General features: G+C 36.6%; 1 protein-coding gene across 45 annotated transcripts in view; it reads right to left on the reverse strand.

The window, feature by feature from the left end:
• The window catches only part of SORBS2 (sorbin and SH3 domain containing 2), a 346,937-nt gene that overhangs the window by 29,531 nt on the left and 302,497 nt on the right, over positions 1-14,909 (reverse strand). For 37 of the 45 annotated variants that reach the window (XM_037831147.1, XM_037831152.1, XM_037831148.1 and 34 more), the window contains 5 exons: positions 13,694-13,743; positions 11,504-11,685; positions 7,514-9,106; positions 4,343-4,431; positions 2,913-2,959 (listed from right to left, as the gene is read on the reverse strand). In XM_037831147.1, coding sequence (XP_037687075.1) covers positions 2,913-2,959; positions 4,343-4,431; positions 7,514-9,106; positions 11,504-11,685; positions 13,694-13,743 — 1,961 coding nt within the window. The remainder of the gene's footprint in view (positions 1-2,912; positions 2,960-4,342; positions 4,432-7,513; positions 9,107-11,503; positions 11,686-13,693; positions 13,744-14,909) is intronic. The other 8 variants (XM_037831180.1, XM_037831179.1, XM_037831172.1 and 5 more) reach the window with 1 other exon arrangement.

Consider the following 14,909-nt stretch of genomic DNA (forward strand, 5'->3'; position numbering starts at 1 on the left):
ATATGGAAATTAGAGACAAATGATTTTTTTTCTTTTACATATAAAAAATATTTTCTATTTATATAGAGTTATGTTTAAAATTTTGAAGCCATTTGGAGAAAGGACAGTAGTCTCACTCTTCAGTTTTCAAAAATGTCCTCCTCATCCCCCCCCACCAACCCTTACCTGAAGTTATAATTTCTCAGAGTCTGGATTTGACAGGTTTGCTTTCTTTTTTAATAAATAACCTTCAGAAAGGAAATTTTATATTTTTCCTAAAGTCGAGACATTACAATTGGTGGGTTACTTAAACTCTATTTTTTTATTTATGAAATTTTCTTGTATTAGGCCAAGAGTAATAGTTTTTAAAACATCTTGATTCAACAACAAATATATCTATCTCTTGTTCACAGGTTGTACAAAACATGATCTCATAGCCCTTCCATAATTTTCAGTGCAGTCAGTGAGCATTTTAATGCAGCATAAGCCGTCCCTAACCCTGATTCTTGTGTCAAATACAAGAAGGAATGAGCTCTTCGTGTCTACTGAGAGCAGAATAAGAAGCGTGTGATTAAGCTGAACTGAGATAAATTTATTTAGGGTATTAAGGAAAAACATTTCTTTCCTACCAATGTTTTTGGATGGCCTCCATTGGTGGTGGTTCTGATTTGTTAATGCTGCCAGAATGCAAAACACCAGAAATGGACTGGCTTTTATAAAGGGGGTTTAATTGGTTACAAAGTTACGGTCTGAAGGCCATGAAAATGTCTAAACGAAGGCATCAATACAAGTATACCGTCACCAAAGGAGGGCCAATGGTGTCCAGAAAATCTCTGTTAGCTAGGAAGGCACGTGGCTGGCGTCTGTTCATCTCAGGTTGTGTTCCAGCTCCTCTCTCAGCTCCTGTGCATTCTTCAAAGTGTCTTTCCTGGCTGCAGCACCTCCTTCTGTCTATGAACATTTTTATAGAACTCCAGTGACTCAGTTAAGTCCCACCCTGAATGGGTGGGGTAAGACCTCCAGGGAAATTATCCAATCAAAGGTCTTGCCCACAGGTGACTGAGTCACATCTCCATGGAAACACTCACTCAAAGGATTCCAACCTAATCAACACTAATACGTCTGCCCCCTCAAGACTGCATCAAGGAACATGGTGTTTTGGGGGACATAATACATCCAAACTAACACCGTGGTTGTGTAATCCACCTCTCCGAAGGCTGATGCAGTTTGATTCCTTCTGGTTTAAAAAGGCCTCGTCATGACCTTTATGACAGGCGGGGGTGGTGCAGAAATGGCTCTGCCATTGACACTTCCATGGGCAGCGTGTGGGAGAACGGTTTCCCTGAACCTTTGCTAACTTGAGGCACTCCCTATGAGGGTGCATCCCATGAAGAAGGCGGGAGGCTCGTGCTGGGAGCATCCAGTGATGCAGTCAGCACCCAAACACCTTTAGACTGCATTGCACATCATCTCTATCTTCAAAGCCTGTGGTTATTAAGACTCCTCAATAGGAGCCCTGGGCAGAGGGCCTTCCTACTTTACATGCCCTGTCATTCTGCAGGATATCATACATTTAAGCAAGCAAGTCTTTGATTGATTATCACAAAGAAGAAATAGAATATAAGTGAGAAAATACATATTTTCTACAATCGACATGACATGCCTGTGCGTGTGCCCAAATAACAATAGCTAGCACCCTGAGAAGAAATCAGAGAGTAATGAAAATAAAGCAAGTGTTGCCTATCTAATCAATAAGAAAATGTGAGAGCTTCTCTTCAGTTTTTTTTTTTTTTTTTTACACTGGATTTAAGTCACGTTCAACCATTTAATTTCTGAATAACATTTTCTTTCTTAGATCATTCCGTATCTCAGCAGCAGTACCACATTTTGAGTGATTTTATTTTTTAATGTCTTCTGCCAGAGACAGTTTCTGGAGCTATTAATTCATATAATATACAATTTTGTGAATACAATATTTTTGATAAGGTATATATTGGGTTTAAACAATGCAGTGTAATTTAATGCCAATTTACAATGAGTTCAATATCCTGAATTCTGATACAGACCATAATTTCTTTCTTTTTTTTCCCATCAAATCATAGAATTTTATTTATTTTATTTTTATTTTTATAAATTTATCAAAAAATTAAAAAAAATTTCAAACAAAACTAAACAAAGGAAAAAGAAAAACAAATAACCTAAAATAACTGCATTGCTTCTAACATGTCCCTACCATACCCCAAGCAAATTAACAAGCCATAGTTTCTTAAAGAGATTGATGCACATGGGCCATGACAAATCTAGTAGACTGTATTATTTAAGCCTACTCAAGTGTTTAATGCTAACCTTACTTAACCACATGCCTACTGGTGAACTTAAAGAAAAAAGGTGAAAGAAATATTGCAACATGGGAATATTAAAACCAACATCAAAAGACCATGGGTAGAACTTTGCTCAGAATTTTTCGGCTTTGAGTGTCGAGACATAGACATTTTCCTACAGAAATCTTTATACATAGAGTCCTGGTCACCAATCCCACAAACTATACTTGATTATAGTTGAATGAATAAATGTTACCAAATTCTCTCAGTTAGTGTTTTTTACTTCCTGACACTTTACTTTTATGTCATTTTTGACACAAAAATTCTAGAAAACAAAATTCTTAATTTATTTTTGTTTTTCTATCCTTTTGAACTCATTGTGTTCTGACATGCTTATTGTAATTTAAAACTCAGTGTTTCTCAACTAAACACAAAATGAAAATAAAATTACCCCCATCCCAACTAATTCTGAAACGAACCATTTAATTAGAGTCGATTGCTGTATTGGGATTCAGGCCTTAATTGTAACACATCTTGCTGTAATATTTCTCTCTTAAAGTATTACCAAGTTTTAATAATTTAAACCATATGATGAATTTTTATCTTACTTACTTAGATGTCTGAGCCTTAAAATCGTAAACAGCTTTCGCAGGCAGTTTCTGAAAAGGAAGGCCAACAATTAGCACTGAGCTTAAAATTTGGATTTGCTATTAGAAAACAATTTCACATGATTTGAAGAGAAATGTAACCCCCAGAAATGATTAAACATATGTAATGTAAATGCTATGAGCAATTAACAAAACGAACTGGTTCTGCATTCAGATATTTAAGCTGTATCGGGAATATAAACAAAATATCTGAGGAGATCTATGCCTTATAACTACTGAATAACATATTTCATGTTGGAAACTAAGGTAGATGAATGCCATGACAGGAGAATAAAATGCCTGCCCAGGATTCTATTGTGGGTGCAATTCTGGCTGTAAAAAGGCTTTTCCTGGAATAATGGTGTAGTGTCAATCACTCTATGATTTATGAATTGGCAGCCCTTCTGCATCACGATAAATAGATTGGACAAAACCACAATGGAAGTCACTGTTCCTTTTACCAAATGTTTGTTAACATATTAGCAAAGAAATATTAGCTCAATTAGCACTGGGAGGTAGTGGCCAGCATTCCCTGGGATGTTCAGGAATCCTTTAGCACAGTCAACCAGCTGCTCACCTTTTAGTCATGATGTGATGTGATATGTGATCCTCAAATTTTGGGGCACCCTGTACCCTATAGCAACTCCATTATGACTCCTTCCCCCTTCTGAATAACCCCCGACCCCACTCTCTTTCCTAGTGATTCTGATGAACTTCAGGAAAGCTGCACCAAACTGGACCACATTCCTGATACTTCGGGGGTACCGCTGGATACATCAGACACCTGCAGGGATCCTTGAAGTGCGGCTACTGGTCTAAGACCAGCTTTTAGTTTCTTGCAAACCCTCATGGCTCCAAATCCCCAAGTCTGAATGTACCAGAACTCCTATCCTATCTTGGGGCCACAGATAAAGAGTCAGTTGATGGTTTCCAGGAGGCAGTGTTGATTTTGACTGGGCTGGCTTAAAAGTTTCATCTGGGGACTTCCTCCCCCAAAAATGGGCCCAAAAACTTATTTATGTGGAATTTTTATTGCTTTGCTTCCAGACCACTGGGCCAGAAATTTGTTCAGTAGGACCTTGTCCCTTCACGAGGCAGCCCAGCTCAGAACTCTTTGAGACCAGAACTGTCAACTCTTGGATGTAAGGCCAAGACTAAGAGAGGCCTCACTGCCCAAACTGGAACAAAACTGGGAGAGCTGGAGCCAGGGTTAGAGTGCAAACTGCTCTGAGCCTACACTCAGCCTCTGGGGGACACTGGCTCTTGTTTCTTTGTTCTTATGATTAGGTGTTTTCTCTGAGTTCTTGACTGATTGTTGGAGGTAACTTTGGATGACAAGTACTTGATATCAAGTATGTGGCTTAAAAAAGACCCAACTGCTATTGAACTAACTACCTCTTTGTCTGGAGTTCCTCTTCTTTCCCTTGAAGCACTTCTCCCCAATTCAGTCAAAGTCGATGAGTAGCTTCTAGGGGATTCGTGGTCTATTGGAAAAGTCAGGGCCAGTGACAGTGAGTGTCCACTAAATTCAAAGCAAATATGTTTAACCATTTTCTCTGCTGGCTATCATTTTTTTTTTCCCCTCAAGATATGGAGAGATACCACAATTGAAAACATGGGTATAAAACTGAAGGTCATTATAAAGTTGTGATATAAAACACAAAAATGAGCATTTCTAAAGGAAAATATCCAAGCTTGCAGAAATGCTATAATATAATATATAAATATAATTGTTGTGTTGCTGATATAATTGTACTGCAGCACCGGTGTAGACAACTCATAGTTGCAGAGTTTTTTTTTTTTTAATCTCAAGAACTTAAAAATACTTTCTATTTCTACTCTTTTTTTTTGCCTCCAGTTCATTATTAATATTATAAGCCTATGGATGAGGGGGAATTTGAAAATAGCAATAATTTATAGACACTGAAACATTTTGTGGAACAACTCAGAATGTAGTAATGAAAAAGAAAATGAGAGAAAAGTAAACTATGATGATTGCAGAACTATGATTATGCCCCTTCTCTTCTCTCTCTCTCTTCAAGTGGTTAAAATCTTAAGATAGCATGTTTTTTTCTGTATGGTCTCCCCTGTGCCCAGATGATAAATGACCTTATCAGAAAGTAATTATTTATCCTGTGAAACAAAGGGATAAAACTTCTCTAAAACAAAAGTCTCATGTTGATTATTAAATTGCCTATAAAATATTGAATTATTTTTATTCACCATAAAACAAAGTATAAATAATTAATTGCAGTACAAAATTATGGATGCAAGCACTTCTTGGTACCTTATACCTCATGCATTTACGTGACTGACATATGGAAATGTAGCTAGGAGATGAAGGCATTCCACTAATCTGTGCTATAGAATTCTAGCAGTGTAACTAGGTCAAAAATTGTAAATTATTTCTTTTATCCCTTTAATAGATGTAGTTATAGTGAATAACAAAAGCATTAAAAATAAAGTTAATAAATCCACCTGTAGAGGAATTAAAAATGCTGATCCATAAAAAAAGAAAAAACAATGTTTAAAGGTTTTGACTACTTTGATTATAAGGAAGACTTGACCACTTACGGCAGGTGGACTATAACATAACAATAAATGTCTAACGCTCATGAGGTGTGATTTGAAGATCTTCCCAAAGTTACTAAGTTATAGTTAAGTTAACATGGTCACAGATGTTTCAGGCAAAACTTAGCCAGTTATTTCATGAATGCTACCGAATCATATGCAGTATATTTTTCATTCTAAATTAATATATTTTTATGATCATGGGTCTTTAATAAAGACCACAAATTTTAAATTATTCTAACTAATTCATGGAAGATAAACTAAGAATTGGGCTAACAGTTGGAAAGTAAATATTTTATTAAAAAACATAAAACTCTTTACATGCATTTCAAAGCCCTCTCAGATCCTGTTTCATAATGTACTCTTTATGAAAATTGAAAGGTGAGTATATTAGGATATTGAAAAACTGGAAAAGGCACCTAATTTACTAAAAAACTAAATTCTGACTTAATCAGTGGAAATTTCAAACTGCAGAAACTGATTTAAAAATTCTTATGTTTTTGTGGCATGTCAAAAAGTTTAAATGAAATAAACAATAAGTACTGAAAAAATAAGTAAATTTGTGAAATGATAATTATCAATTAGGCCATCTGTATTAATTAGATTGACATGAAATTCCAATTACGTCTCTTCTTTTTTTTGGTCTATATAGAGATTGTACTTCATAGTAAATACTGAATTTCTAGGGCTTTGGATCCTGTTTCTGCTATCTACTATCTGTGTGATCTTGTGGAATTTTCTTGTCCTTTCTGGGTCTCAATTTCCTCCATTGTAAAAATAGTGATGACAATAATACGTATCACATAGGCTTGTGCCATTTTTTAAATTAGATAATATACATAAAGCACTTCCCAGTGTCTTATACTTAGAAGGCACCTTGTTGAAGACTTGAAGTTTTAGCCTGGGATTTTCATTCCAACTTCTTAAAATTCATATGCTAAACAGAAATACTTTAAGAATTAATGAAAATAATTGGATAAAAATACCAAAACACCCTGAATTTTTCAGTAATGTAAGCCTCAAAAAAAAATGTTCTCTGCATTTGAATTGATATTTATCCTGGTGTTGCCACTTCAAAGTGATATTCCACCTGTGGAAATGGAGGGGAGTCTTTTTTAACCTATTTAATCCAATTCAAATATAGATATAGGATTGGTTTGGAAGAAATAGAAAATGAATAAACTAAGTAATGGAAAGGAAGACAAAATGAATACACTGAGTGATGAAAATGGGACTTTTATATATGCAGCTTAAAGATATATTCACAAATTTTGCCCCAAATGGTGTTCTTTAAATGGAAAAAGTCATTAAATATATCACAGTCTCCTTAACTGACAATAAATTACTATGTAACACATTTCAGTTTTGCTTCCTAGGTGTTTTAATACAGTTTTCTTCTGTATGGAATTTGAGCAAATTACTTATTAAGCGAATGACTCTAAAGTTAATATAAACATCAAAGAAAAAGCTATTTATTAGCCTATCAGTTTTGGTTCATTTTATAGAGAAAAGAAGAGCTGTGGCAAAGATTTCAGTCTCTTAAGGATACTGATATTTAATTAGAGTGTCTGTGTTGAAATAGTCTTTCTAATTTGACAGATTGTTTTGTTTCCTCAAGGTGAATAATAGTTGTTTCAAACCTAACATTAAGCTACATTCTCTTCCAGTTTTGAATAAGAAAATCTGTGTGAATTGGTGATTACTTTCAGCCACACATCAAGTCCAAATATCACACTGGTAAACGAGAAAAATCAAGTGAATAAGAAAATTTGTGTGAATTGATGATTACTTTAAGCCACATATCAAGTCCAAATATCATGTTAGTAAATGAGGAAAATCAAGTTAAGTCGTGTTTGCACAACAAGCATTTGCTTTACAACACATAATGATGCCGAGTTGCCTCACAGCTCAGGATGTAGATGTAGGAATGGAAAATGAAAGAGCTGGAGGACAGGTACCTCAACCACAAGGACAAAGAAAGAAAAGTTAATCCACCTTGGAGACCCAGTGCACTATCGTGGTCATGGTGGTGGTAGCTGTTAGCTGTGTCCCCGTCCTGGAAGGAGGCACTGTGAGGCATCCTTCCACAATCGTTCTGGTGCAATGGACAATGGATAGCACCATCTTGAGGCAATGGGTGTGAAGGCTGGTGCATGGGGCTCCTTCTTAGAGCTGTAAGTGATGAATTCCTTTCAGGAACATCTGGCAGCAGTTCACTGATAAGACGGTGCAATATACTGTTGTCTGGCAAGCTTCCCCTTCTCTTTTCAGCTTTAATTTGGTCACAAATGTCTTTAAGGGCGGAGTCCAAAGCCTCAAAAACGGATGCTTTACATTTTGCCTTTTCAGTATGTTTTTTGGGAGTTGAATTTTTTTTCCTCCGGAAAGGCACAGGGCTGACCAGAAATGCAAGTTTTGAGAGGCCAGAGTCCATTTCTTGTCTTCTGGGCTCGTCTGTGTTTTCCTGTTTCGCTCTTTCATGTTTCCGCATGGTGGTGAATCGAGTGTAGGAGGCAGGACACCTGCCTTTGCAGGAACTGATGAGATGCCGGTGATGGTGGTGGTGGTGGTGGTGGTGGTGGTGGTGGCTGGAACCATAAAAGCTTTCGGAGGATGTGAAAGAAAAGTGATCAAAGTCACTTTCGCTGCAAAAGGACGATCCCTCTACGTGAATGAAGTCGCTGTGGTCAGACACGACTCCGTCTTGATCACTGTCAGAAAACTCCACGTGAGCTCTGGGTTGCTCGTCGCTGGTGACTTCGATATGAATTGGTACCAGCGTTGTAGGCTTGTAGCTTCGTTGTACCTGAGAAGGGTGTCGGCTTTGACTTTCTTCCTCCAGCAAAGACTCGATGGAAAATCGCCTCTTGGGACACAAACCGTTGTGTTGTGGTTCTAGGGTAACGGGGGATAACATTTCATCTCCTAAATTTGGCATCGATTTTGATTTTTGGATCAACTTTTCAAATTCGGAAATGCGGGTGGGCACCACATCCCTGGGCACCTCCTCGGTAGAGGACTGGCTCCAGCCGTGGAGCAGCCCCTTGTGCTGCTGCTCCTTTTCATACTGCATTATCCTCGACTTTACTGAGCAAATCACCTCTGAATTCATCAAATCCTTGCGGTTAATGCGGTGCATTTTCTTGTACATTTTTAGGAACCCCGGGGCGTCGTGGGCTGACCTATACTTAACCCTTGATCTGCCGTTGCTGCGACTCTCCTGGATGTAGGGGGAAGCCCACGCTATGGAGCAGCTCTCCTTGGAGTCCTCTTCACATAACAGGGAGCCCATGCTTTCCGACTTGGTTTTCGGATCAGGGAAGCTACTGCAGTCGTCAGTTAGGAGATCATCACAACTACGGGATTTGATCTTGGGGGAGACCGTTTCTTCAGTGCTGCTCCAGATCTCTGCATTTTGCCGGGCCATTTGCCAGCCATTCTTGAAAGTAATAGCCCTCTGGGAGTCCCGTGGGACATCCAGATGCTGTCTATAGGTGGTGCTACAGGAATCTAACTCACTTGAGGGGTTGCCGTTGAGCCCTGCATAACTGCAGAGGGATGGGCACACGTTGCCATCATCCCCACCTTCTAATCCAGAGAGCAGCGTGGGAGAAGAGAGACATTTTGAGAAGTTACAAGATTCACAAAGAGAGGAGAGCATGTTGTCAGTAAGCATCAGATAGCATAGAAAAGAGAAAGGCAGTTAGCACGGTTTCCTTCAGACCTTGATTGTTAACACATGTAACTTCAAACTTTAGAGAAAAACATCTAATTCTAAAGCAAGCGAATACTTTTTAGATGAATTAGCTTTGAGATACTAGAGTTAACAGAACTAACTATATAATGCAAGTAATTAGTGTAGTTAATGTATCTATTTCTATTGCATAGTTGATAACATCTTTCTGCAAATGCTGTATGGCCAAAAATATAATAGTAACTCTTAAGCCCCATAGTAATTTAAAGGTTTAACAATTAATGATCAAAGTGTTATAGATTAAATCAACTTAATAGGGTCAGGATTTGAGTCTGATTTGATTTATAATCACAGTTAGGTAAAGAGTAACTTATAAATTGACATTAAATCAATAATTTTATAACTATTTCAAATAATTTTTATGGGCATAAGAAAAAGCTAGAAAACAAGGTATTTTCCAAAAATTTTGCAAAATTTGCAAAATCAAGATGCTATAGACTTTTGTTGCTAATTTTTTTTCAAGCAAAGCAATAACAAGAGCTCTTGAAGCTGATTTACTTCTTTAACTGTCCTACCTTCAACCCGTTATCAGGCAGATTGTTCTCATAACGATATTGGATATAATGTAAAACTTTCATCAGAGGTAACTGCATCTTGCTTTTTTGAGGGAGGCATTCCTTTTTTCCTTTTTATTCATTTGCAATTTGACAACAGACAGCTAAACTCGACCCTGAATTTGGAATAGCTATGGAAATATTATTTTCTCGTGCTTTGATAAGTTAACTCTAATAATAAATGAGAGGCCAAATTGTATCTGAGACATTTATTTTGAAGTAAAACTTAGTGAAGAAAAATATCTTTAGTGAAAACCCATGCCTTATAATCTCCCCCAATTTTTCAAAAGCAGATAAGCACATTAAGTGGTATATAGTACTTGGGAAAGCAAGTTGATTTAACATTCCCAACTATAAAATAAATATATAAATTAATCAGAATCTTTGTAACGTTTGGATAGTATCTGAGTATAATGAGTCAATGGCATTTCAGGATCTATTTCTTATTTTAAGATTTTTGCTTGCATAAATGAATAGAATCTGGTAAAAAAAAAAAAAAAAGTATCCCTTTTAACCTGAGCAAAGGTATAATAACTGGGGCTCGCTTATGCTGAACCTTCCAATTACTCTTCAGAGCTTTACTAGATTTTGGAGGACTAGTGCTCCCTGGCTATCCAGCGCCCACTCATCATGACAGTCTATCTTTCACACAAATCCAGGTAAGTTTAGCTTTAACTACCATGGGGCAACGCTCTTAGTACTGACGTTTGATACCTGAAGCTGAATCTGTGTTATTTTCTGGAAACTTCTGTTAGAGGACACTTTCTTCATATATATCAAAATCCTGCTCTCTCCTGTTTCAAACTCAGAGGAATGGAGGGGATTGTGTGACCCCAAATTTGATATAACTCTCCTTCCTAGGTCCACATCCCTCTCTGATAGCACGGTGGGTGCCTGAGGATGCCAGTTCATCCTTCCACCCTCAGTCTCAGGAAAATTTTGGTCGCTGCTGCAATAATGTGCTAAATGGTCTTCCAAAGACTTGAAGGAGTAACTTGCTCCCCCTCAACACTTATTTCATTAAGTTTCCAGAGAACAGACATGCCATACAGAGAAACGGCTTGGGGATTTCTAAATTTCAGAACTATCACTAGAAACCAGCTAGTTGTTACCCATGAGCTGTTGTGAATTGAACAGTATGTTATAAGGCAGAAGGCAGATGCTCCACTGTATATATATGAATGTTGACAAATGATTAAAGAAATGCCTATAATTGGTTAGACAAATTTTTATCTAGGATTAGGTAATTAAAAAAACAATCTACATTTTAGACAAGGATTTTCTCTTCGCTTTTAATTCTGTATAGTTGATTAATTTTGCCAGCTGTAGTAACATTAGAAAATTTGACAATATGTTAATGTTTATAAATGTAATCTTTTAATAGCCTGACAATAAATCACTTGATGTTTCCTCTTTGATTTTGCTCAAAGAAAACAAATAATATATTTGGGGAAACAACATTAACAGATGCTAGTCAGAGAGTACTTTAACAATCTATATGGTTCACCAGCTTGATTCAGCTTGGGTATGAAGAAATCAATTTTTCCAGAACTATACCATATTAAAGACGTATTTAAATGCTAACACGTATGCCTATCACTGGACCAGCTCTCCCGTGGTACTCTAGGTTAAGACTCAAACTGTAAATGGTTTGAATGTCAAGTTCTTGTTGCTTACCTTTTGCTCTTGATGGGGAAGAAGGGGAAGAACTAATGAAAGACTTTGTGGTGCTTGCTCCCGGGAAGTCTGCACGGCCGGGGCTGGTCCTCCTTGCACTCTGCTCCCCCAAGGCCCTTGGCGGCCCCACTGCAGGCTCACTCCTCCTCCTTTTCCTAAAGTCGCCGGCCATACTTGCAGCACTGAAAGAAGGAATCTGCATCAGTCTGATTAATATTGGAGGTGGCTAATATGAGCCGGAAAGACTGGTTGAATATGCTAGCAACAGTGGAGTGGTGTAACTCCCATCCCTGTGCTCCAAACTGCTTTTTAAGGAATTCTTTCCTTGACCTTAAACACTATTTTTTTATAATCATCTATTAAAATAAAAATTCTTCTATTAGTGTAACGTACTGTGACTGACAGTTCAGTGTTGTGATTTGTATCATGTATGTTTTCTCTATAGAGGTCCACAGGTGAATATATCCGGTGGGGGGGGGGGGCGCTAAAATGGAAAAAAGGATTGGAAAAAACAGTAAGACATCTAGTGAGACAAATTTCCCTTATCTCAAGGCTTTGCCTGAAGCTTTTCCTAATAACCTTAGTATCGAAAAACTTACACTGAAGTGCCAACATTTTCTGTTTAAATAATGAATGAATAGTAATATGGTCAGCAAATGAAATACTGACTCCTTTCATCCAGTGGTATTAAATGGTATCAACAATCCATAACAGCAGGGAATCTGGATCTTGGTTCTGGAGTTTGAGTATTGTATCATTTAAGACAAACATTAGTGAATGAAGGCACACACTGCATAGCACACTATCTGTCAAATCACTAAATAGAATTATGTTGGCAGCAGCAGAACTAACAGCCCCTATGGGCCAAGCAGGTGCTACATCCTTGGCTTTCATTGTCATATTTAGCGCCCCCCTCTCAACTCCAGCAAATCTATGAGGTATACACTATCACTGTTTTACAAAGGAGTAAACTGAACACACACACCTGGCAAGTACAGAGGTGGAGTCAGACCTCAGAAATTGTCTGCTTTCCTCTAAATGAGATGCCAAATCTTCCACACTTGTTTTTTTTCTTTAATGCAATTTTTTGAGACATATTCATATGCCATGCAATCCATCCAAAGTATACAATCAATGGCTCACAGTATCATCACATAGTTGTGCATTCATCACCACAATCTACACCTGTTTTTGTTGTCATTATCCTGTCATGTGAGGCTCTTTTGTGTTTTTACGTCCTCAGTCAGATTCAAATTCTAAAATTCAAACATTTTAGGTGCATATATATATGAAAAAGATATAAAAGGAAGGTTTGGGGAGCTCTTTCCAGTGATACTGCTGTAGTTGGATGGCACTCATGAACCCAATTCACAAAGGACCCAATTCACAAGGTTTTCTACTTAGGGTTGATAGAAATCTTATTGAAGGGTAAATTCATGTTATATTATTTGTTATTGCTGATCATATGATATGGCTGGGAATTATTCAATATTGCTACTGAGCAGTTTCTGAATTTCTGCAATATTTTAATGTAAGTGTGCAATTTCAAGCACATCAACAGAACTTCCCTTGGGCATGCTCTTGGGGCAGTTATGCCTGATTGTTAGGAACTATCTTGGTTCAAACCCTGCTTTATCTCTGCTACTTCCCAACTGTGTCACCTTGGGTAACTCAGCATAAGTTTCAGTTTCCTCTGAGACAAAATGGGAAGAATAGTCCCTTAACATATAGTGTTATCTTAGTATTAAATATGTTTATGAACTTAGAAGACCTGGTATGTATTAAGCTCTAATTTATTGGTGATAATAGCATTTCTGATTTGTGTTGTCAGAATATAGTTAGCAAATATGTGCACAGCACTCTTCATAAAATTTTTCCAAATATATTGTCATAGGTGTCATATAACAACATTGAGAATTAGATATTTATAATCCCTATCTGAAAAAGAGAAAACTGGGAAGAATTTCTCAGTTTGCAATGAAATCTAGAATCTGCTCACTTAATTTTTATAAATTCTTAAATATGATCAAATAAAATGGTGCAGAAACAGAATAAAACAACCTTATGAGGTGGGGTGCTTAAAATAAAAATGAGTGATAAATAATCTTTGTTACTATTTCATCGAACAGTATTACTGTTGATAAAGAAACCACTGATAACAGAATATTCCGAATGTAATGAGAGTCTTACCTAGTGGGTCTTTCCAGGCTTCTGTCTATAGAGGACTGATACAAGGAAGCCTGTTAAGACAGAATAATAATTTCATGAAGATTTTTATCATGGGAAATTTTAAATTAGGTATCCTAAAAAGAACATTGTAAAATACCATTCATTATGGTTATAAAAATGTCTTCTTACAGAGAAACCATGCAGCCTGATTTCTACTTTCTTCCTATCTGCTTTTTCTTCTGATGTACTGCATTGCATTTCACTGTGTAATTCAAATTATCCAGAACCCTAACATTGCATGAGGGAAAAAAAAGCAAAAAAACGGTACCTTTCCCCAGGAATGCTGAATTAAGAGCTGAAGTTATTTCACAACATGAACTTCAGAATCTTGCCTATGGACTGTAAATGGAAATTTCCTACATGAAAGAATGGTCAGAGGTTTAAGAAATATTTGTATCTATCATTCAGTCTTTATAAAACATAAACCTTCTTTTAAAATTTATCATTGTTGTTGCCAGGTGTTATATTTTAAAACAAAATTTAAGCAGAATTTGAGATATGTTTCACCTGTCAACATAGACATTCCATTTTAATAAAAAGCACAGAATATGGTATGAAATGAAACTAAACTACCTGGTATTTCAATCAGGTACAGATTCATATCTTTCAAATTAGTTAAGTTCAGGGCCAGTTTAAAATAAATGATCTAATGAATCAAAATGTAACTTTTTTTAAAAGGGTAGACTTTTAATATTTTCCTCAGAAAGTCAACTATCAGTTGGCCATGGTGTAAGAACAAAGAAAGCATAGATAACACAAATTGATAATTTCAAATGCTTATTCTACACACCATTTTCAAACTCCTTCACTATGAACAGTACACTGAAATAAATATGAAGCAAAAATGACAGACTTGAATTTTTATTTTCCATGGCCATCTACTGGAACAACTGCAGGGGAATGCAAACCAAATATACATATACTATATATGTGTGTGTGTTTGTGTGTGTGTATAGTTGTGGCCTTTGTAATATTTGATGATTGATTCTTCACCAAAGATAATTTTTCTTTTGAGGAAATGAATTTCTAGTTTGAAAATCTTCTATGAATGTTTAAAAATGTCAGTCATAAAGGCAGGATTTAATAAATTTTACCTTAAGCCAGTGTCACATAGGAACATTTTACCAGAGTATTAAAAATCTAATTAGTGAAAATTAAAGCCCACATTACAAACTAC

The sequence above is a fragment of the Choloepus didactylus genome, chromosome 3 (assembly GCF_015220235.1).
Source record: "Choloepus didactylus isolate mChoDid1 chromosome 3, mChoDid1.pri, whole genome shotgun sequence".
In the NCBI taxonomy this organism is placed as follows: Eukaryota; Metazoa; Chordata; class Mammalia; order Pilosa; family Megalonychidae; genus Choloepus; species Choloepus didactylus.